This window comes from Tursiops truncatus, chromosome 15, assembly GCF_011762595.2.
Source record: "Tursiops truncatus isolate mTurTru1 chromosome 15, mTurTru1.mat.Y, whole genome shotgun sequence".
Lineage (NCBI taxonomy): Eukaryota > Metazoa > Chordata > Mammalia > Artiodactyla > Delphinidae > Tursiops > Tursiops truncatus.
Genome location: NC_047048.1, coordinates 6,490,512 through 6,514,178, shown reverse-complemented (window position 1 = coordinate 6,514,178; position 23,667 = coordinate 6,490,512). Strand labels below are relative to the sequence as shown.

The 23,667-nt window shown below is 48.1% G+C and overlaps 2 protein-coding genes across 9 annotated transcripts in view; one reads left to right on the top strand and one right to left on the bottom strand.

The window, feature by feature from the left end:
* The first annotated feature begins 654 nt into the window (after positions 1-654).
* Positions 655-10,445, top strand: ZNF3 (zinc finger protein 3). Of its 4 annotated transcripts, none has more exons than XM_033839161.2 (7): positions 655-954; positions 1,553-1,627; positions 2,099-2,227; positions 4,971-5,099; positions 6,019-6,110; positions 6,401-6,527; positions 8,240-10,445. In XM_033839161.2, the coding sequence occupies exons 4-7, from the start codon at positions 5,045-5,047 to the stop codon at positions 9,307-9,309; spliced, it is 1,344 nt and encodes a 447-aa protein (XP_033695052.1). In that variant the 5' UTR covers positions 655-954; positions 1,553-1,627; positions 2,099-2,227; positions 4,971-5,044; the 3' UTR covers positions 9,310-10,445. The 4 variants fall into 4 exon arrangements, with proteins under 4 accessions (XP_033695052.1, XP_033695050.1, XP_033695049.1 ...); XM_033839159.2 differs by having other exon boundaries at positions 1,517-1,627; XM_033839158.2 differs by having other exon boundaries at positions 1,482-1,627.
* An 11,672-nt stretch (positions 10,446-22,117) lies between these two features.
* ZKSCAN1 (zinc finger with KRAB and SCAN domains 1) overlaps positions 22,118-23,667 on the bottom strand; it is a 38,293-nt gene continuing 36,743 nt past the window's right edge. For 4 of the 5 annotated variants that reach the window (XM_004318864.4, XM_019930620.3, XM_019930622.3 and 1 more), the window contains one exon: positions 22,118-23,342. In XM_004318864.4, the coding sequence (XP_004318912.1) occupies positions 22,507-23,342 (836 nt within the window). In that variant the 3' untranslated portion in view covers positions 22,118-22,506. The remainder of the gene's footprint in view (positions 23,343-23,667) is intronic. The other variant, XM_073791908.1, reaches the window with a different exon arrangement.

Here is a 23,667-nt window from a genome sequence, read left to right as displayed (position 1 = left end):
TGAGATCAACTGCGAGGCAGGACCATAAGGGAAATCAGGAGATCACAAGAGTTCATTTTGTATATCATCTGAAAGACTTGATTCTCTCACTACCAGGATTCCTCCTGTGAGGGCATAAAAGTGAGTGAAACTGAGCGAGCCACGTAGCCTCGCTCCTCATTCCCCCAAGCATTTCACGTGTTTCACACCTTCTTCACAGTGATGGGGCTTCACCAGTTTTCTACGATCTGGATGGATCTACATCGGTAACTTCCCCAAGTCTTTTCTACTTGCTTGCCTTGTACAGGTTTTGTGCTCATGTGAACTCTCTGATGGGCCGGAATGTTTTCTTCAGATTTTAGTAATTTAAAGGAGGCATTTTTACATGAAACAAACACAAAACTTGGTTTGTTTGGAAGCATAAACTTGGTTTATTTGGAAACTTCAAGTAAGGGTGAATGTTCTATATTGAATCCTTCCAGCGTCCTCCTGTTTGCTGCGTGTCGTCTTGGGACTCAGATCCCTCGGACACGGTGAGCAAGGCTCGGCCTTCGGCGGCCCCGCGGAAGACCACGTGGGAGCGCAGCCAGGTCCCACTCAGCCCCCTGCGCCCCGCCTTCCGCGCCCCGGCCAAGCATGCGCCCTGAGGACCAGGTGCGCGGCGCCCCACCCGGCCTGGCCAGCAGGAGACGCAGCTGGCGGTGCGGCAGGCCTGGAGTGGCGCGTCGGTGCTGGGGCCCTGCGCCCAATCAGCAAACCACCGAGAGGCGAAGACCTTCCATTTTCCTAGAAGGAACAAGTGGATGTTGGGGGACCGGGGGAGGTGGTGGCGGTGGTGGTGAATAGGACCGACCCGGAAGCGAAACGGAGGGAACTTCCGTTCTTTGTTCTGTCCCCGGTGTGTGGGTCTGTGACAGGGTCCGACGGGGCCTGGTCGGTGTCCGGCCCCCCAAATCTCCCGTCCCTGCCCCCAGGGTGAGTCCGGCCGCCCCCGGGGCTCGCGGTGGGACGGAGGCAGTGGTCGCCGGGGAAGGGGTGGTGTCCGTGCCGCTGCGGCCCGCGGGGTCCCCAGGCCCTCCCGGAGCAGGGTGCCGGGAGGCTCTGGTCCTGACTCCGCTTCCCCAGGGACCCCGCCCCCCAGCGGGCCCTGCGTCGCGGGAGGAAAGGGGCTGCGGTTATGGTTCTGTGACAGCGCCCAACTCGAGTACTTTAAAGTTCTGGTACGGCTGGATAGGCGTTCCTCTCTTTAAAACAGCTGATGACAACGACCCTAACTTGGTCTTTCCTCGAGACGCTTTCATTTGATGTTAACACAGTTAACAGTTATCCGCGCCCGCGGCACGAGAGAGGGTCGATTTTTTACTGGGCTGGGTCTGAGGACCAGAGAATGAGTTCAACGAAGTGTGCGCAGTTAAAACTCTTCAGATTCCAGAAATAATCCCCTTGGCGCCCAGTAAATCGAGTCTTTTTCGTAGAGTGGTACAACTGTGTCCCATTTCCAGTTGTAATAGATCCCTGATTTGATTCGCTTTTCAAGTGGGACTGAACACCGACCGGTGTTTCCATTCTGAAGGGCATGTGTAAACTCCAGGAGAGGATAAGCAGGATGCTGAACCTGAAGTCTGTGGGATAATTAGAGGAACTGAAGGTATTTACCCCCAAGAAGAGAAGTTTGTGGAGTGGGCATCATTTGGTTTCAGGTGTTTGGTGGAGAATTTTGTGGAAGGAGAAGATTCTATCATTGAAGGTCCATAGGGCACTAAGCCTCTGAGAGGTGAAGGTCCAAGGGGCAGGTTTTTAGTTTACCATCCGAAGACCTCTCTAATGGCTAAGCTGTGCAGCAATGGGACAGACTCCCTGCTGAAGCAGCTGAGAGTGTCTAGCAAGTTAGCTGCCAGAACCTTAGGAACTTGAGAAGGTGTTTCTTGCCCTGGGTGGGAGGTTGACCTGGAGAACCTTGACTTCTGTTTCAGCTCTAAGGGTTCAACACAAATACCAGTTGTGGTCTTAATCAGTATTTATTAGCGTATGTCCCCTCTCTTTTCCTCTTATCTCTAAATATCTAGATTAGAAGTGAAGTTTACATAAACATTTAAAATGCCTTTTTTTTTTTCCTTAGTCCTACAGCATTGGCATCAACTAAAGTCAGAATTCCCAAGAACTTGAACAGAGGCTGCCAAGTTCCCAGTAACTGCTACTCTGGCCGTTTAGAGACCAACTCCAGAGAAGGAAGGAAAGAATCCAGGAGGTAAAGCTTTCCATGACTTGTTCTCACTGCCAGGTCATCTTTCCCAGTCCCCAGGCGCACTCCAGAGAGTGGGGTTGGCAGTGGAGCAGGGGAAGGGCCCTGCCAGGACCTGAAGCTCTGGGGCACAATGGAGGTTTTTCTTTCTATGAGAAACATTGTTTACTGATCCAGACACCGGGGACTTGTTCTCAACAATATCCGTTTGAGTTCCAGCTTTGGTTAACCCAGCTGGGAGGAGGGAGTGTTGCTTTCTTCTCCGGAGTCAGAGCCTCTTACTTTCCCTTCTTTTCTAAAGGAGAGTTTAGACTGCGAGCGGATTTGTTGGGGGTGCCTGCTTATAACCAATCCTGGAGATTGTAAAGTTCGTTGACAGAAAAAGATGGCTGGCTCTGAGAAAGAGTTGAAGGGCCCCAGCCAAGAGGGCGATGGTGGCAAGAGGGTGTGTCACCTTGATTGTCAGTGGGTCTGGCTTATGCCTGATTCATTGCTTTTCACTGTGTAATGGCACTGGTGATGGGCCTTCTACATCCCCTTGCTGCCCAAAGACTAGAGTTCTCTGAACTCTGGGTGACTTAGGGCCCCTCCCCTTTTTATGCCTTAATGTGAATACAATAGTCTGTAATGATGAAGCAAATACCTTTTGCATTGCTGATTTTCTAACTCCTTCCAGTAGTGCTTTGCACTGTTAATTGGCACTCACCAAATGTTTGTTACACGAGCAAATGAACAAAGAGGGAGGCAGACAAAATCCAGGGGTTTTCCCTGTTCTTGCCTCAGTGTAAAGATGTGCTAGCAGCTGCGGCACCCATTCTCCATCTGTTGATTCTTGCCACAGCGTTCAGTTGTGAAAAACAAACTTGTACTTGAGATCCAAACCTTAGTCTAGGTACTAATGTTACATCTTATTCCCTGGAGCCACGGAGAACAGCAACTGGGGAGTGGGGACCTTAGTAGGGACAAAAATGGAGTAATAAATAATCTTATGCTTTTTAAAAAGCATTGGTTCTTGCTTCAGGGACTTACATTCTGATCCAAGGAAATCTCTTATGAGAGAAGGGAGATAAAAAAGAAGGTTGGCTGCTACCTTCTTGGGGAGAGGAAACACAGCAACTGGGACTAGTCTCTCAGAACCTGGCGAATATATACACCCACCCCTGTGATGAGACGACACAAGGACCACAAAAAGGGACTAAATCCTTCAATAACATCCCACCTTTGACTGAGACTGGAAGCAGAAAACTTATCTTTTTTGTTCGTTTGTTTTTTTGGCCGCACCACACAGCTTGTGGGGTATCAGTTCCCTGACCAAGGATTGAACCCAGGCCACAGCAGTGAAACCGTCGAATCCTAACCACTAGATTGCCAGGGAGTTCCTGAATTTATCTTAATTTAATAGATCTGAGCTATTTGCCCTGGTTCTGTGGGACAGGTATTGTTTCCTCAGGGTTTTTAAATTAAGACAGAACTTATGGAAACTCCCCCATGGTCTCTCTTATTTGGGTGCTTTTTCATGGCCCCTCTTCCTCTAAGGATAGCATCTACATTTAATATAACAGCTAGAAACTTACCACAGTAAATTTCTTTTTCTTCTACTAATTCTAACATTTATGAGCGTTTTTAAAAAAAATCTGTATAGGGCTTCCCTGGTGGCGCAGTGGTTAAGAACCCGCCTGCCAATTCAGGGGACACGGGTTCGAGCCCTGGTCCGGGAAGATCCCACATGCTGTGGAGCAACTAAGCCCGTGCGCCACAACTACTGAGCCTGCGCTCTAGGGTCTGCGAGCCACAACTGCTGAGCCCGCGCACCACAACTACTGAAGCCCGTGCGCCTACAGCCCATGCTCTGCAATAAGAGAAGCCGCCGCAATGAGAAGCCCGTACACCGCAATGAAGAGTAGCCCCTGTGCGCTCAACTAGAGAAAAGCCCGCGTGCAGCAACAAAGACCCAGTGCAGCCAAAAATAAAATAAAAAATCTGTATACATTAGCATTATCCATTATTCCAAGTATTCTTAAAAGTTGATATGATAACTTACATTTTGCAGTCTGTGTGTAACACTTTTTCACTTTAATATTTTTCATTTGTGTAGTTGCTTCATATTTCATTCTGCTAATGGCATCATTTGGCACCCATGTTCCCCATTTTTTGTTGTGAGAAATATCACTCAGTGTTGGGGGGGAGCCTAAAGTGGGATGTGGCCCAGGAACTTTGGCCTTTGACCTAAAAGACTAATGCCAGTTGCTACATTTCCTCTTTGCTGTTCTGGTACTAACTGAAATGCTAGTTCCCCTGTCTGTATTCAAGAGGGTTTTTAAAAATTATCTTTGGGACTTGCTTGGTGGCGCAGTGGTTAGGAATCCGCCTGCCAATGCAGGAGACATGGGTTCGAGCCCTGGTCCAGGAAGATCCCACATGCTGCAGAGCAACTAAGCCCGTGGACCACAACTACTGAGCCTGTGCTCTAGAGCCCACTGAGCCACAACTACTGAGCCCACGTGCTGCAACTACTGAGCCCGTGTGCTGCAACTACTTAAGCCCGCACATCTAGAGCCCGTGCTCCACAATAAGAGAAGCCACCTCAATGAGAAGCCCGCACACATCAACAAAGAGTAGCCCCGCTTGCCACAACCAGAGAAAGCCCACGCGCAGCAACGAAGACCCAATGCAGCCAAAACTAAATAAAATTTAAAATATGTATATATATATATAATTATCTTTGAACCTTGAACTTTTCCTTCTACAGTGCTTCCTCATTCTCATTCAAAACCTGCTTCTTGCTGACTCTGCAAATAGAGATCCGAGCTTCAAGCCCGACCCATGGAAACTCAGGCTGATCGAGTATCTCAGGAACCTCAGGCCCTGCTTGAGAGTGGTAAGGAATCAGGGTTCCCTCGTCTTTTTATTCAGCCATTCAGCAATCACCTGTTGAAATCCCTCATTCACCAAGTGCTGGGCTAACTTCTGGAATCCAGACTGGATAGGACATAGTCCTTGCCTTTCACTAGCTCCCCGCCTAGTGGGGAAAGGCGGAATGAAGCCATTAGTTAAGTATAGCTTGGAACTTCCTTGGTGGCGCAGTGGATAAGACTCCATGCTCCCAATGCAGGGGGCCCGGGTCGATCCTTGGTCAGGGAACTAGAGTCCGCATGCCACAGCTAAGAAGTCCGCATGCCACAACTAAAGATCCCGCATGCCGCAACAAAGACCTGGCGGAGCCAAAATAAATAATAAAAAAAAAAGAATTACAGGAAAAGATGTACGATCAAGCACAGATAACAGGAAACATTTGTAGTGTGTAGATTTGATCTGGGGATAGAGAAAAAGAGAACAGTTGTGGGCATTGTGTCTTCAGTCAGGGCTGAGATGAAGCCCGTTTTCCTCTGGTCAAGAATTTTGTCCAGGAGTTTGAGATGTGGAGAATGATGGAAGGGACATGAACAGGATAGCTGTGTTCTGGCCAGGCTTGGGAGGATGGACGAGAATACACGAATCACTAACAGTAGTTCTGGGCAGATGTCATGGAGAGTAGAGTGACTGGAAAGAAAGAAAAGGACCTGGGGCAGACCAGAGAGCCTGGGTCACCAGGGCTTTGGGCGTCTTTCCTCAGGCAGGAAGGCCCATGCTGAGCGTGCTGGCCGTAAGTGTAAGCACCTCCTGTAGCTGCAGAAGGAGTGAACTTAGAAATGTAAGAGGGGGTGGGTCCTTGGTTGTCCCAGGACCTGTGAGTTCTCTGTAGGTCGAGAGGCTCGAGTGCAGATCGACTGACTCATGGACCCTTTAATTGTCCTCAGCTCTTCCTTCCTCAAAAGTTCCTGCATTTTCCGACAAGGACAGTCTGGGGGATGAGATGTTGGCAGCTGCACTGCTAAAAGCCAAGGCCCAGGTACGCTGTGCTTTTCTTTATCCTTCTTTCCCTTCCCATTTTGCAGAAGTTTTTTGTGTAGCAACATCCCATTCAGTGCCCTGAACCTACAATTCCCTCTGTCAGGACTGTGGGCGTTTCCTGCTACACAGTGGAACTTCGCTTTATCTCAGACTCTCTTCTCTTCTCCTCCACTCTGACCTCCTCTCCCACTTCCCAATATGCGTTATTCAGCCCCATCCCGATTAGCTTTTGGCTCTGCCAGTCCCATCCTGCAGCCTGAAATTGCACGGGAGAACATGTTGTTTCAGGAGTTGGTGACCTTTGAGGACGTGGCTGTGTATTTCATCCGGAAGGAGTGGAAGCGTTTGGAGCCTGCTCAGAGGGACCTCTATAGGGATGTGATGCTGGAGAATTACGGGAACGTGTTCTCCCTGGGTAAGGAGTGATGCTTCCTCAGTAAAACTCCCTTGGCATTTCTCTGCCTCCTTGTTTGCTAGTAATAGTTGAGTCACTGAAAATCATTAGCTAAGGACTGACTGAGTCTCAGAAAATTCTAACAATAGTAGCAACTCCCATTTGTACAGTAATTTGCAGTTCATAAAGAGTGTTCATAGATACTCTCTCATTTAATCCTCACAGTGATGCAGCTGTTGAGGTCGCTGGAATTAGCCTCATTTATAGGCGAGGAAAGAGAGCTCAGAGATCTTATGCTTTGCATACGGTCATATTGCTAGTGACTGGCAGGACTTGAGCCCTGGCCTTTTCATTCTATACTTCTTTTTAATCTGGCACTTTTTTCCATGTTATTCTTAGGACTTAACATTAACATATAACCCAGAGATTTTCCCAAAAGATTACATATTGGGATCCCTAAACATGTGAGGTACTGCTCAGTGCCCAAGTGAACATTCTGGAACTCTGTCTAGCTCCTCCCCTTCTCTGTCGGACTTCCTTTAGGGATCTGTTGATTTGTGGATGGACCTAGTGTAACTGCTGCTCTTGTAGAAATTTCAACTTGCGTTAGGGAGCAGTTAGCTTCTTAACCTGTTGTCTGTGGACTCTTCATTCCTTTACCCTCGCCTGCTTTCAGTGAGGACATTCTCCTGGGCAAGACCAGGGGGTCTTCCTGACTCCCATTTGAGAACTCCCCACGCATTTCCTCTCTGTCCCCTGCAGATCCTGGGTCTGGGATTGAGCTCTGGGGCCATTTGGTATGAACAGGATAAACCTTGTCCCATGTCTTTCCCTGTGAGCAGGATTCCCATTTCTGAATTTTGACATGATCTCTGGGCTGCAGTGAGAGGAAGAGCCGAGGGTCCTGGGTTTGAAGGGCACTGAGCAGAGAGGTCCTGAGAGGTACCTGTTCAGGTGAGGGAGATAACAGCTCTTTCTGTCCCTAACACTCACTGCCCTGCCTTCACTCTTACAATGTTGACAGACTAAAAATGCTAACAGTCTGGACCCTTTACCCTTGTCCTCTGTGCCTGAAGTTCCCTTCGAAACCCCAGAGCAGTGAAAATAGCGAAGGCAAACCTGGAAACTGTTGACATAGCCTCACATCGTAGCACAGCTTTCTAGGCCTGGGGCCCAGAGATGGACTGACCTCTGTCTCAGGCCTGTTTCCATGGACTTGGCATATAGGTGCCACGACTACAGACCCGAGTGTCCTTTTCTCCTGGGGCTACAGGGCTTCACCCTTGTCGCTTTGTATTCATCACCTTCCCACTTTTCTTCACACCGTCTGTGGTTAGTTTCTTGTACCTGCTCCCCACTTCATCCTCTAACTGTTCTGCAGTCACCATCTCCCAGGTTATCTTCAGTCTCTGACCTCTAGGACTTTGTCACTTCATTAAACCGTATGTCCTGTCTCTTCTGTTTTTGGTTCCCTGCCTCTGCCTGATCCAACTTTCTCTACACTTCCACCTCCACCTCTTTTCTCGATTTTCCTTCCTGCCTTTCTCCTTCCCTGTTTCCTTGGCCCGGTTCTCTTATTCTGCCTTAGCTACGTACAGCCTGGGTAGGCCTCTTTGCACACAGATAAGAGTCATGTGCTTTTAGCCTGTGAACATTATGTGATTATACTGTCTCTGGTTTTGATTCTTCTTCCCACAAAGAACAAGTGACATTTGTGTTTTGCATTGTGCCAGATGGTGAGACCAGAACTGAACATGATCCAGAAATTTCTGAAGATACAGGATCACACGGGGTGCTATTGGGAAGATTCCAAAAGGATATTTCTCAGGGTCTTAAGTTTGAAGAAGCCTATGAACAAGAAGTCAGTCTGAAGAGGCAGCTGGGGAGCTCCTCTGGAGAGAGACTGAATAGGAAGATACAGGATTTTGGTCAAGTGACAGTTGAGGAAAAGCGAACCCCCGTGGGAGGGAGAAGTGAGAAATACAGCGATCTGGGGAACAGCTTCACTGTGAGTTCCAACCTTATTTCCCAGCAGAGACTTCCTGTGGGGGACAGACCCCATAAGTGTGATGAATGTAGCAAGAGCTTTAATCGAACTTCAGACCTTATTCAGCATCAGAGAATCCACACCGGGGAGAAACCCTATGAATGTAGTGAGTGTGGGAAGGCCTTCAGCCAGAGCTCACATCTTATTCAGCATCAGAGGATCCACACTGGGGAGAAACCTTATGAATGTAACGACTGTGGGAAGACCTTCAGTTGCAGCTCTGCTCTTATTCTCCACCGGAGGATCCACACTGGAGAGAAACCCTATGAATGTAATGAGTGTGGGAAAACCTTTAGCTGGAGCTCCACCCTCACTCACCACCAGAGAATCCACACTGGAGAGAAACCCTATGCTTGTAACGAGTGTGGGAAGGCCTTCAGCAGGAGCTCCACCCTTATTCATCACCAGAGAATCCACACTGGAGAGAAGCCCTATGAATGTAACGAGTGTGGGAAGGCCTTCAGCCAGAGCTCACACCTCTATCAGCACCAGAGGATCCACACTGGAGAGAAGCCCTATGAATGTATGGAATGTGGAGGGAAGTTTACCTATAGCTCAGGCCTTATTCAGCATCAAAGAATCCACACAGGGGAGAATCCCTATGAATGTAGTGAGTGTGGGAAAGCCTTTAGGTACAGCTCAGCTCTTGTTCGCCACCAGAGAATTCACACTGGAGAGAAGCCTTTGAATGTAATGGGAGTGAGCAAAAGTTCTCTCCGAGTTACTGCTGAATTAAATATCAGAGAGTCTACGTGAAAGAGAGCCACATGCCTGTTTTCCTCACTTCCTCGATAAGTTTCAAGAGCTCCTGCCTTACTATATAAGTATGAACAATTTGGGACGTGTCCCTTCCGACTCCATCCTTTCGCCTTAGAGAATGGGGCATATTGGGCAAATCATCCTGGCACAGTGGTTAGCAACCTAGTCAGTTTTCCCAGGAATGACACCAGCCTTGAAAAATTAGGGTGCAAGCAGCAGATTAAGTGCTGGGAGTAGAGGGAAGCTCTGGGACCAGTCTCCTTCCATTTGGGAAGGGAGTTTGCACTAGACCATTTTCTCACACCATTTCCAAGGTGGGGATGGAAGCACAATAGGAATAAAATTCCAAGGATTCCTCTAATTGGAATCAGCGTAGACAGCACAGAAGAAAGTGGAAAGAATGTTCTTGGTCATGTTTTTGCTAGAAAGGGGAAATGGAGGCTGTATTTCAAAGCCACTGCTTCTAATCCAGCTTTAAATTTGGATAAGGAATGTGCTATTTTGACTTCATTAATTATGGGAATCTGGTGCTGAGGGATTTGTTATTTTGTTGGGCATGGGGGAAGATTCCAAGAGAGGTTTTCTATAGTGACTGTATATCCTTCAGGGCTCTTAGAGCAGCAAGACCAAGTTTCCAAGAGCAGTCTGACGATATGGGTGGAGAACTCACTCTTCCCTTTTGTGACAGTGAGTCTAACATGAGGGAAAGGATCAAAAGCATTTAGCACTGGCCTCTGTCTCGTTCCTTCCCCTCTCCTCTCCCTTTTCCTCCTGCCACTCCTGTGATGGAAAGTGATTTAATCTAAACCCCTGACAACTAAGGACACTTTTAGGATCTCGCTCAGCCAGCTTGCCCTGCCCTCTTATACCGATGACCTCTGACATCTGGCCCCAGCAGCCCGACCTCTCCCGACCCCACCTCTGACTTCAACAGCCAAGTGTGAATGCAGAGAGCACAGCCCAGAGGAGGAAGCTCGGGTCTGAGCCTGGCATCAGGGCTCCTTGCTGGCTTAGGATGGAGCTCTCCGAGTTTTCCCAGCGGAAGGGATGACCTTTCATTATATTTTCCAAATCCTGCTCATCCTGTAGCATAAATCAAATGCACTATTAAACAGAATAGTTTTTCAGAAGGACAGATGGAGTGTGTTTTTGTGCAGGGGCCAAATTTATTTCGGTTTAAACAAGAAACATTAGTGACTGTAAATGGAATCTTTACAGACAGCTATTTGTCTTCTAGTCTCAAACCTGTGACCTCTCTCCCTTGACTCTCCTTTTCTCTACACACTGCCACAGACTATCTCATTTACACAGCCGCTTACACATTCGTACCCACCTTTAGGATTTCATGTGCTGCATGGCATTCTGTGTTGCACGATACTTAACACCAGCAACCAAAACTAGAAAGGTGTTTCTGAGTATGGGGTTCTTGACAAGAGCATACTTGGATGTTGGGTAACAGTAGGCATATTGAGGGAATTCCCTAGTGGCCCAGTGGTTGGGACTCGGTGCTCTTATTGCCAGGGCCCTGGGTTCCATCCCTGGTCGGGGAGCTAAGATCCCACAAGCGGCATGGCTTGGCCAAAAATCGCCCCCCCCCCAAAAAAAAAAAAAACCCAATAGGCATATTGAGATTTCTTGGTTTCGCTCTTGGTAGAAGGCTACAGTCATGGAGAAGGCTGAGATGAAAGTCTGATGGAAAAGACGAGGAAATGTCTGGAATTCTGACCTCTGAAAAATTTTGGATCATATATTGTGACTAATATGTTTTTAATTTCTTAAAACTACCGTGAAACTCATCATTTTTGGCTCTTCTTTGACACCCGCCACAGACTTGAGATTGACCAAGTGTAGACCATGAAGTATCATAGCAGGGTCACGAGGCTGCTTGTTAGTTATGCAGGTGTCTGAGCCCCAAGTCAGACCTATAAAGTATAATTGCTGAGGGTAGAGCCTAAACATTTACACTGAGAAGGAAGAAATAGTAAGAAAATGGAGGAAATTTCTAAGAGAGAAACCTGAGCTAGGCCTTATAAGACCCGTGTGTAAAGGAGAGGAGGTTCCAGGCAGGACAGTTTGGGGTGGGCCTGAGCCTGGCTGCTCATGTGCAGGTTCAACTGTGAAGCTCTGGGAAAGACCCCTGAACAGGTAGAACTGCTGGGTGATGTACAGTCACTGCACAGCAGGGCTCAGCCTTCTGACCACCCCCAACCCCGACCCCTACCCCTGCCCCTAGAAGACTTTGTGACACTCCTCAGAGCATCTCGGGGTCCCTGAGACTGAGCAGGGCCATTGTGTGAAAAATATGTTTTTTAAAAAATATCTTTGAAACAGCTACAACATCCGATTCACCTGATTCTCCTGATTGTTCATTCCTTTTTCTCTTAATGATTCCTCTTCTCAGTCCCTAATTGAGCATTCCTTAATGTTCAGTCACTGTATCGGTGGTCTCTTCCTATGCCATTATCCTTGGAACCCATTTATTCCCATGGCTTCGACTGTTAACCTTCAATTAAATTTTAACTCTGCACATGGGGTACTGATCGCTCTCCAGCTCCAGTCTCAGGTCTCTAGTGGACTGCGGGGCATTTACACTTGGGCCTCTTAAAGTTGCAAATTATTTGCTTCAAACCAAATATGATTTTTCCCCCATATGCTGCCCCAAATTTTCTGTAAACCTCTCAGGGTCTAAACTTCTGAGTTTTCTTTAATTATGCTCATCCTCCTACATCTGACCAGTGTCAAGTCCTGGGCAGGGTCAGTAAGCAAGACGTGGAAAGACAGATTGTTGTCAGAGGGGAAGGTTTCAGAGTTGAGTCATGGAGGCGGTGGGGTTTCCAGTGAAGGTAATAATAGTGGAGACGTGGCATACACTCTTCCTGGCCCTTTCCCAAGTGGTGTTCATATATTAAATCATTTAATCCTCACAACAGCCTGTGTGTGAGGCAGGTGTTAGTATTAACCCCATCTTACAGAAGAGAAAACAATTGAACTTGCCTAGGGCATGGCCCAGACGCCTTGGATGTGAGGTCAGGAGGCCGGTGTGAAGAGCAAACGTCATCCAGGCAAATTGCCTTGTCCTGTCAGTTACAATTCTACCATCTCCTTACTAGTTCCTCCTCTTTGTTTCCTTTGTTGCGAACCCTAGAGTTTGGGTCTTTATGACTTTTCCTCTGGATCACATAAATAATCTCCTAATGGATTAATACCTTTATTTTTTCTCCGGTTAATCTCCCCTAAGCTCTACAACCATCTTGTCACTCCTTTACCAAAAAGTTTCAATGTCTTCTCCCTCCTTAAAGGATAAAATTCAAACTCCTTAGCCATATAGTCCAGGCTTTCCTTGAGCTGGTGTCTACATATCTGTACAGCCTTCTCCTCTACTGCTCTTCACACATCTGAAAACCAGATGTTTGAGAAAACAGAGGTGGGTAGTAGGGCGGTAAAAGATTTTTATTCAGAACTATTATAATGGGGGAAAAGAGGCCTCAGTGTAGAACTGGGCTCAGTTCTGAATACAGCAATGGCCACATGGGAATTTATAGCTAAGGAGTAGGGCAGAGGTCAGTGGATAGAAAACTTCTAAGGGGAAGCTTTAGGGGTAAGAAGGGTTTTGGCTAAACTGACTTAGCAGGATTCTTGCTGAAGAAAGGCCAGGGTGGTCAGACATCACCCTGGGGTGATGGTGCAGGATGAGGTAACTGACTAGATACTGACTGAGGGGGACCAGACGTGAAGGATGCAGAACTCTTGCTAAACTGACTTAGCAGGGTTCTTGCTAGAACTGGATTTTGCAAGGAAGTGCACAGAGGGGCCTAAGAAAATGTTCGGGAGCCTGAGTAAGGTTTGGTCAAGCAAAGAATCTCTGTCACATCATATAGCAAGATGATAACAAGGCCCCGAACACACCCTACATCCTGCCTGTGAGGTTGTTCACGCACGGTGTTCCCACGTCCCGCTCCAGTTCCTTACCTCCAGCCAGTGAAAATCAGAGTCTAAGAGGGCCTGTTTCAAGGCGGCCTTCAACCTCCGCTCAGCGCAGACACTAAACGGTAGTATCCTGGCGGGCGGCTCTCGGGTCTCTGTGGTGTCTTTAGGGATGGGAGGCTTGTTGTTACCCCAGGCAAAAGCAGGTGATTCCACTCTTGAGCTTTCTCACTGCTGGAAATTAGGTTGTGCTGCATGCTGTCTCCCTGTAAGCTTCTGCTTTCCACGGTTAGCTTTGCCTTTTCACCTGTGGAGTGATTCCGAAGGATATTATCAGTCCTGGCAAAAGCAATTTCATTCCTGATGCCCCCGCCCACCCCAAGTCACGCCTGTCCGAGCTCCAACTGAAATAATTTTGAGAGAGGATGTTAAGTTTCCAAGTAGAGGAAAAGCCTGGTTTTACCTGAACCCTGCAGCTGACAGGAACGTGAGCCACGGGGTGGTGGTGGAGAAGAACATCTTAACAAACCGTTCCTTTTTAATTAAAAGATTGTTTTTAAAAGCTCCCCAAAGACATTTCCTTTTTTTTTTCATTTTCATAAATTGTTTATAGAGCTTAAGCTGTTTTTCCACTTCAAAAAATAAAAAGAAAGCCCAGTCAGGTACATTATTTTTTTTTTAGTTTATTTTTTTACAACCTTGTCTTTATTTCTTTTTAACATCTTTATTGGAGTGTAATTGCTTTACAATGGTGTGCTAATTTCTGCCTTACAACAAAGTGAATCAGCTACACATACACACACATCCCCAGGTACATTATTTAAAATATATCAATAATGAAGAACTGAAGAGTTTTTAAATGAGTCCAAATTCCCATGGACCATTTTCTGCATACGCAGATAAACATGGTCGCCAGAGTGGTTTCTCAGGAATGACAGAGGACTCTTAGTCCCTTCATCCACAGCACAGTTTCCCTTGTGTATCCCCTCCTCTGGTTGCTGAGAGCGTCAACTTCCCAGTCAGCCAATCCCCAAACGCGGGCCTTGTTCTGGCTGCGCTGCTGCCCACCAACTCCTCACCCTCCACGTCTCTCCCTATCCTGCCTGGCCCATTCCTGGGACTTCTGCATTGGCCTAGGCCGTCTCTGACTTGTTCCCAGACTTTGGCACCAGCCTTACAGTAGGTCTCTTCGCTCCCAAAGTCCCCTCCAACCATTTGTCCTGCTAAGAGTGAGTCATCGCTCCTAAATGCTAACTGGCTGACAGCCTGTCCAAGCCTTCCAGGGGCCCCTTCTCAGCCCCCAGGTTGAAGTCCAAATTCTTCATCATGACACAGGGCTTTTCACTTCCTGGCCCTGCCTACTTCCCCGTCCCCCATCCTAGCACCCCTCTCACCCCAGCACCCACCCTCCTGCCCTCCCATACACACTATACTGGAGCGATGCACAACTACAGTGACGGCGGCGCAGACGCTATTTAATGCCCCAGTGCCTTTGCACATGCTAATGCCCTTCCCTGCCTCGTCCACCTAACAAACTCCTATTCATCTTTGAAAACCTCCTCGTATGTGAGCTTCACCTTGTCCGTGGGGTGTTTCCAGGGCGTGGGGGGCGGCACCTTCCGCCCCCACCGAGTACATCATTTCCTTGAGCTGCCTCTGCATCTTGTACACGTGTTCATTATTGTGCTCATCTCCCCCCTCCTCCATCTTTTACTTGTTTGCTCATACCTCTGACTCCCTCACTATGGTGGGGGGTTTTCCTATGTTTTCACACTTTTCTACCATAAATAAGTATGGCGTTCATAATCAGAAAGAAATATACCAAGAAAAAGAGAAAAGTAGTAAGAAGGAACAGCCACAGAGCACTTACTATGTGTCAGGCATTGTTCTAAGCATTTTAGCTGGTAACTCATTTGATCCTTGTAGCCATCCTGCAAGGTAGGTACTATTATTGCCCCCATTTTTATTCCCTTTTCTTCAGGAAAGAAGAAAGGAAGGAGAGGAGGGAGAGGAGTTCTCCAGGCGCAATAAATGGTGCAGTGAGACTCAGAGGCTTCGGAGCCCAAAGCCCGGGCTTGCCCTCCCTCATCACAGTCTCCCCAGACCTCCTCTCACTGATCCTTGAAGCCCTTCGCCAGCAGCTCAGCGAGTGCCATGGGGGGCACACAGGCGAACCACCCATTGCTCTGCACTAAGGAGGCGCCAGCCTAATGAGAGCCAGAGTGAGACCCCAGGAGAGGCTGGTGACCATCATGACAGCTGCCCTTTACTGGCCGCTCACCTACACGCCAGCATGGACCGTCTTCAGTACAGTCAGTATTATTGTCACACAGTCATACGTGCTATTAGTCCTATTAACATCCCCCCCCCTTTTTTTTTTTTTTGCGGTACACAGGCCTCTCACTGCTGTGGCCTCTCCTGTTGCGGAGCACAGGCTCCGGACGCGCAGGCTCAGTGGCCATGGCTCATGGGCCCAGCTGCTCCACGGCATGTGGGATCCTCCCGGACCGGGGCACGAACCCGTGTGCCCTGCTTCGGCAGGCGGACTCTCAACGACTGCGCCACCAGGGAAGCCCAACACCCCCCTTTTTACAGATGAGAAAACCTAGACACACAGTGCAGTGGAGCAGGGGTTCAAACCCAGGCAGTCTGGCTCCAGAGCTTGGGCTCTTAATTACACCACGGTACTCTCTCTTTACAAATGAAACGGGGGAATCAAAAGAAGCTAGCTTGTGTTCCCCATGGGGAGGGGTGAGGCACATGGTGGTCACGAAAGGCTTCATTGAGGAAACGGCATTAAAGCTGAGTTGAGAACGTGGGTTGGTAAATACAGACAACCCTTCCTCTTTTAGTCACCAGGGTGTGACCTCTCCTTCCCTCAAGACTCCAGCATATTCCCCTGGATACCGCCCCAGACTATCTCGACATTACAGTCACCGCCACCTTCATGCCCAGAAATTTCTGTGCTGCGTGTTGTTCTGTGCGGCACGATACTTAAGGCCAGGGGCAGGCAGGCATCGTCTAGACAAGACTGTCCAGAACCATGAAATACCACTGCCACCTCCCCCCACCTGCCCCCATCTGCCTTGTCACAGTGTGGACGCCAGGTGAAAAGTTCCAGTGAAAAGAAAGTTTATGTCGTCTCTTCTGCAGGAAGAAGCTGATGCACCATCAGAATCATAAAGAGTAGCAAGTGACAAAAAGGTTGCTTTTAAAGCTACTAACATTACCTGTCATGTACCCCAAATTAAACACAGAATTTCTTAGTAATACTTATCTGCTCTAATTACACCATGGAAACACCGAACCCCAGCAGCTGCCCGATTCCCTGGGGGTAGCCCCGCCCCATTTTCTTCATGTCTCACACCTATCCAGGAACTGTCACGCTGCCCTGTCACAGATTTCCGTCACTGACTCCACGATCTGCCATTAAGGCTTCTCCACACACCAGCCACCCCAGGACCCACCAGCACCTTCTCTCAAGAGTGTGCCACATACTCTCTCCACCCTGCCTTTGCTGGTACTGTTCCCTGTTTGCAGTGTCCTTCCCTCCTTTCCCTGGTTGCTAAAATCCTAGTACGTTCATATCAGGGGAAAAGCATTCCAAGCAGAAGGAACAGCAGCTGCAAAGGGCTCTTGAAGAGGACCGTGTTTGCCACATCCCAGGAACAGCGAGAGGCATTGAAATCTAGAAAGGGTTGCATTCTGAAAGTCAGATCATCATTTGGGAGGGGGTTTTCTCACACAGAATTCTTTTTTTTTTCTGGTACGCAGGCCTCTCACTGTTGTGGACTCTCCTGCTGCGGAGCACAGGCTCCAGACGCGCAGGCTCAGCGGCCATGGCTCACGGGCCCAGCCGCTCCGCGGCATGTGGGATCCTCCCGGACTGGGGCACGAACCTGAGTCCCCTGCATCGGCAGGCGGACTCTCAGCCACTGCGCCACCAGGGAAGCACTTTTTTAAAATAAATTTATTTATTTTTGGCTGTGCTGGGTCCTCGCTGCTGAGCGGGGGCTCCTCTTCGTTGCCGTGTGCGGGCCTCTCATTGCGGTGGCTCCTGTGGTTGTGGAGTACAGGCTCTAGGCACACGGGCTTCAGTATCTGTGGCTCACGGGCTCTAGAGCACAGGCTCGGTAGTTGCGGCGCACGGGCTTAGTTGCTCCGCGGCATGTGGGATCCTCCCAGACCAGGGCTCGAACCCGTGTCCCCTGCATTGGCAGGCGGGTCTTCAACCACTGTGCCACCAGGGAAGCCCTCACACAGAAGTCTTGATCCTCAATCCAGTTGAAACTGATGGAAAATTTCCCTAGTTATTACCTGCAAGGGTAACTGCTGGCATGAATCTTTTCATGTCTTTTCACATCTGACTCCCCAGTGCATCTTCTACTAAGCAGCAGCCTGTGTGGGCATCCATGGGTCTCCTCAGCATGAATCCTCCACTGCCTCACCAAGGCTGGCCCTTCGGCAAAGGCTCTGTATTTGTTTGCTTGAGTTTGTGTGTGTTTTTAAAAAACTTTATTGATAAATAATCCATACACCATATCGAGTGGTTTTTAGTATCGAGTTGTGTAACCGTCACAATTTGAGAACATTTCATCCCCCTAAAAAGAAACCCCATACCCTTTAGCAGTCACTCCCCACTTCCCCCTAGCTGCCCCAGCCCTAGACAACTGCCGGTCTACTTTCTGTCTCCATGGATTTGCCTACTGCGAACATTTCACATAACTGGACTCATAATTATATATGCGGCCTTTCGTGTTTAGCTTCTTTTGCTTAGTACAATGACGTCAAGTTTCATCTATGTATGTTGTAATGTGAATCTGCACTTCATCCTTTTTATGGCTAAATAATATTCCATTGTATGCATATACCACATTTTGTTTTTTCTTTCATCCACTGATGGAAACATTTGGGGTTTTTCTTCTTTTTGGCTATTATGAATAATGTTGCTTTGAACATTTGTATACAAGTTTTTTGTTTGTTTGTTTTTTGCGGTACGCGGGCCTCTCACTGTTGTGGCCTCTCCCGTTGCAGAGCACAGGCTCCAGACGCGCAGGCTCAGCAGCCATGGCTCACGGGCCTAGCTGCTCCGCAGCATGTGGGATCTTCCCGGACTGGGGCACGAACCTGTGTCCCCTGCATCGGCAGGCGGACTCTCAACCACTACGCCACCAGGGAAGCCCTGTATACAAGTTTTTGTGTAAATGTTTTCATTTCTCTTGGGTATATATCTAGGGTAGCAATTTCTCAAACACTCTGTTTAAACTTTTGAGGAAATGCCAGGCTGCCTTCCAAAGTGGTTGTCCCATTTTACATTCTCACCAGCAGCATATAAGCTTCTGATTTCTCTGCATCCTCAATACTTGATATTATCTTTTTTATTATAGCCATCCTAGTGGGTATGGTGTGGTCTCATTGTGGTTCTGATCTGCATTTCCCTCATAGCTATGTTGAGCACCTTTCCATGTACTTGTCCGTTTTTGTATCTTTTGTGGAGAAATGTCTATTTAGATCCTTTGCCTATCTTTTAATTGGTTGTCTTTTTTTTTTTTTGCAGTACCCGGGCCTCTCACTGTTGTGGCCTCTCCCGTTGCGGAGCACAGGCTTCGGACGCGCAAGCTCAGCGGCCATGGCTCACGGGTCCAGCCGCTCCGCGGTATGTGGGATCTTCCCGGACCGGGGCACGAACCCATGTCCCCTGCATCGGCAGGCGGACTCTCAACCACTGCGCCACCAGGGAAGCCCTTGGTTGTCTCTTTTATTACTCAGTTGTAAAATATATTCAACATAAAAGTGCCTTATCATATATACATGATTTGCAAAAATGTTCTACCATTCTGTGAGTTGTCCTTTCACTTTCTTGACGGTGTCCTTGGAAGTACTTTGATGATGTCCAGTTTCTCTTATATTTCCTTTGGTTCTTTATGCTTTTGTTATCTGTATTAGGTTAGACAGAGAGGTGGAAGCATCGCTGTTCACATATACTGGGGGTAGGATTGCTGGATAAGATGCCCAGTTACATCTGAATTTCAGATAAACATTGAATAATTTTTTTAGCATAAGAAGTATGTTCCAAATATACTGTTTACCTGGAATCTAAATGTGCTTTTATTTGCTAAATCTGGCAGCCCTAGCCAGGGGTCCAGTGTACATGTGTATCTGTGTGTGTCTAAATGTGTGTCCGTGTGTGACATATGGGGCAACACTCACAAGCATCTTCAGACCAAGCCAGCCTTGCAGCCCCCTGGGACAGTGTCCTTCCCAGCCCACCAGGGGTCCTCAACCACTCTCTTGGAGCCAAGCAGGAACTGGTCTCCTAACCATGGGAGGGCGGAACTGGGACTGAGCAGAGGTCAGGTATACCAGCTTCCCCCATTTGTGATCTCATGTCTCTGAAGGTCCCCAGCAGACCTGAGCACTGGCTGCCTACAGAAGAACCAGCTCAATAATGCGTCTCTTACTGGCTTATTCCTCCTCTCTCTCTCCTTGCTTCCTCTGGTCATCTCCCTAAGTAACCTATCTGCCCCCATGCCCTGGTCCTGGGCTCTGTTTTAGAGGAACTCCAAACTATGACAGTTGGTAGTGGGAGTGCCCTAGAAATGGAGCCCTCGGGATGGGATTCTGGAGCGCGTCACTTGCTGGTCAGATGGTAAAAAAGGAGCCTGGTGATAAAGGTAACGGTGGCAACCCCTGGCGCTCTACCCCATGGCAGCTGCTACTGTTCCTACTAGTTCTGGCAAGAGATGAGGCACAGGCACCAGGGAAAGCATCAGCTTATGCAATAGTTCTATATAACCCAAGCATTACTGGGAGAGTGGCAGTTATAAGGGCTGCAGAGTTTCTCTCTCTCAAGCTTTGAAGAAAGGAAATGATAGACTTGGGTCAGCCAACTACCAGTTCAGGGCCTGTTGTGACAGCCGGAAGTCCTCCATGGCAGCGTTGGAGGAGAACCGCACCTTGTGTACTGAGAGCAGACTGGCCTGAAAACCAGGCGCAGGATTTAACTGTCAGGGTGGCAGAACTGCAAAGGTGGCTAAATGAAAAGCCTCACCAAGTCACTGATGCCAAAATTCCAGGCCCTGATCGGGAAAGACTGGGATCCTGATGTATGTGACACTTGGGTAGGTGTGCCTGAGCACCTGGAACCCTAAATTCCCAAGCCCTCTGGCCTAACAAAAGCACCTCCCTTCCCCCTTGATACAGGAAAGGAGCCTCTTTTTGCCTGGAAACCATGCAAAAATCTCACCTGAGGCAGATGCCTCTCAAGATAATGCTCATTCTCCTCAAGATCCGTCCCCGCCTTCCCCAATACATACAGACTGCGATACCGTGATTTATAACAACACGATTTAGTCATTCAGGCGACCTGAGCAGGTCCAGAAGTCCCAAGGTGTGTAAGCAGGAGGCTCAGGCCTCACGTTTCCTACCTTTGCTGACCTGCTGCCTCCCTCTGCTCACACCTGTGGATTCATTCCCCTTTGACTTGGTGGAAGGAACAAGGAGGGTTTGTGTTTCACAGAGGGATCAGCTCAATATTTTGGTGTGTGAACCAAAAATGTGCTGATTCACACGGCCTTGTTCAGGAGTGGCCCTAAAGGCCAGAGTGAGGGGAAGGAATCTGGTGGGCAGAGCTGTGAGCAGTCTATCTGGCACCAACTTTCCATGGAGGGAGAAGTGGCCTCCCGGGCTGTGACTTGTCTAGACAAGGGGTCTGCAAAGAATAAGGCTGAAAGCCTGGAGACAAGGAGACCACAGGAAGACTTCAGCTCGCAGATGGACCAATGGGAGCTGAAAGGAAGTATGTGGACCTTTGCGTCACAGTAACATCCATCAGAAACTACCACTGCAGAGTCAGGAAGGTGAGTGGCAGGACAGATGGGGGGCCCAGTCCACTCTCAGCAGAGGAGGACGAGGGCTCAGCAGGCTCAGCCTTCATCTGGAGCAGTTTCGGAGGGGGCCCTACAGAGAGCCAGCTGCTACCTAATCACTAAATTCTCTGCGGCCTCCGGGACGGTTAATATACAAACAGGATGGCTCACACGAAACGTCCAGTCAAAGGAGCTGGCAGGGACGTCCAGATCGTCGGCAGGCCACCAGAACAGTAAGAACCCTTCAGATTTCAAGCACTATTGATTCTTTTTCAGTAATGACCACCCCCCCCCACCGCCCTAATATTTTGGCTGCTGCACAGACTCATTACCTGTAGTTTAATCTGATCCCAGGATGGCATACGAGGCAGTTTCCAGCGATCAGAACTGGTACTAGACATGACACTTTCTTGCTGTCCCCAATCCTGGCATGTCAGGTTTGCGTGACCACTAGGGCTGCAGCAGCAGACAAAGAGATATTTCAGTGACTACTAATAAGAGGTGGAAAAAACTCACAATATGAAGATAAGCAAATGATAGGAGCGAAGAGTGAAGTTGTTGGGTTTCCAGGTAACAGGAGGACCAACTGGCCAAAAGCCATACCTTAAATCAAAGAGTTTGCAGTCACAGGGAAAAAAACAGGATGGATTTAAGGTAATCATATTGTGTATTATTGGCTTCTGGAATTTAGTAGGAAGCTTCTCAAGGAGTCAGATTTTCACAGACTTCGGCAGAGACACGAGTATACATGCCCCAAAAGCATGAGGCTGACAAAATGTTCCCAAATGCTGGAAAAACGTGTTCTGTATGCAGGAAAAGCACGATGAAGACTAAGCTGCAGCTACCCTGCACACCCTGCTGCAATTTCCTCACACACACACTCACAATCACTGAAAGTTCTATTTACCCCAAATCCAAATTTTCCAAAAGCAAAACCAGTAGGAAGTTTCCTCTCTAGAATAGTGTTGAATAACTAACATACAATTTTTTAATAAAATAGTCCTGAGGCATCACAAGATGTTTTAAGTTTATTCTGAATCGGATTAAACTGTGTTCAACATGGCTCATTTCTTTACAAATCATAATTCTTGAATATATGTTAAAACAGTTAAACAGTTTTAATGTTTCCTTCTTAATTATACCAGATACACAGCACTTTAACTATACAAAAGGCAATGTCCACATGGTTTATGGGACTTGAAGTGCGGTGAGGGGACCCTGCTGCAGCCAGCGGGCAAGGTGAGGAACCCGCCGCGTCCCCGCCTGAGCTCTCACTGTCCCCTCGACGTCGAGTGAAACGAAATCTACCCCCGAGTTTACATTGCAATTACTGGGCTTTCTCCCTAGCATTCACGTTCTGAAGTTAAAAAAACAAAAACCATCAAGAGAGCATACCTGACAGTTAAGGCCCTTCTCCCTCTGCAGTGTGGACTCTCTGATGTTTGGAAAGATTGGACTTACTACAGAAGGTTTTCCCACAATTATTACACCAATAGGGCTTTTCCCCGGTATGGATTCTATGGTGTTTATTAAAATTGGAGCTGTGGTTGAAGGCTTTCCCACACTCCTTACATTTATACGGCTTCTCTCCAGTGTGGAGTCTCTGGTGAGAACTAAGACCCGCGTGCTGACTAAAGCTCTTCCCACACTCGTTACACTGATACGGCTTCTCCCCAGTGTGTATTCGATAGTGTCGAATGAGGCTGCCTTTCCCGCTGAAGGCTTTGCCGCAATCTTTACACTGGTAAGGAGCCTCTTCAGTGTGCATTCGCTGATGTTTAAGGAGGTCCGAGCTCTGACCGAAGGCTTTTCCACACTTACAGTCATAGGGCCGGTCCACCAAGTGTGTTCTGTAGTGAAGGGTCAGGTTGGAGCTGTGGCTGAAAGCTTTCCCACATTTGGTGCACACATATGGTTTCTCCCCAGTGTGTGTTCTCCGGTGCTTAGTGAGATTTGAGCTATTACTAAAGGCTTTCCCACACTCAGCACATATGTAACGTCTCTCTGCTGGGGCAGGTTTAGTCATTACTTCTCTACCTTTTGAGGGACCTTTGTCTTGGAGAGGAATTTTTGTTCCTCTTCCCTTTTCCAGGTTAACCCACTGCCTTTCTAACCTGGCCTCACATTTGTTGGCAATAATCATGGGAATAGAATCCCTTCTGAATCCTTCTGCGTGAAATTCTTCAGAACTTTCCTGCTTATCTGTTGATTCCTCATTCTGGGTGTTCGACTTACGATCTGAAACAGTAAGTAGAATAAGGACATGTCAGTTGTTTCCTGTCCTGAGAAGAAACTGTTAAATGAGAAATAGAATCACCAGGTGACACTGATGGATTCTAAGGGGTAACCAAATATTGCTCTATGAAGTTACAGTATCACACTAATACAAATAAGTCATTATCAGATCTAGTTTACGATGCCAAACTTTCATGCAAGCCCCCTGCCAGAAGCTATCATGGTATGAGAAGTACATGGTGTTCTCTGCCAGGAGAACTTCGGGTATAGAGGGCAATTAGGCAAAACCAAGCATACTGAGACAGCAGCAAAGGAGATGGGTGATGCT

Bases quoted from the DNA above. Each gene is read 5' to 3' on its own strand.
- ZNF3 (XM_033839160.2), top strand. From the start codon at position 5,045: ATGGAAACTCAGGCTGATCGAGTATCTCAGGAACCTCAGGCCCTGCTT. The intron at 5,100-6,018 runs GTAAGGAATCAG...AATTGTCCTCAG, and splicing joins TCAGGCCCTGCTTGAGAGTG to CTCTTCCTTCCTCAAAAGTT. The intron at 6,111-6,400 runs GTACGCTGTGCT...ATGTTGTTTCAG, and splicing joins TGCTAAAAGCCAAGGCCCAG to GAGTTGGTGACCTTTGAGGA.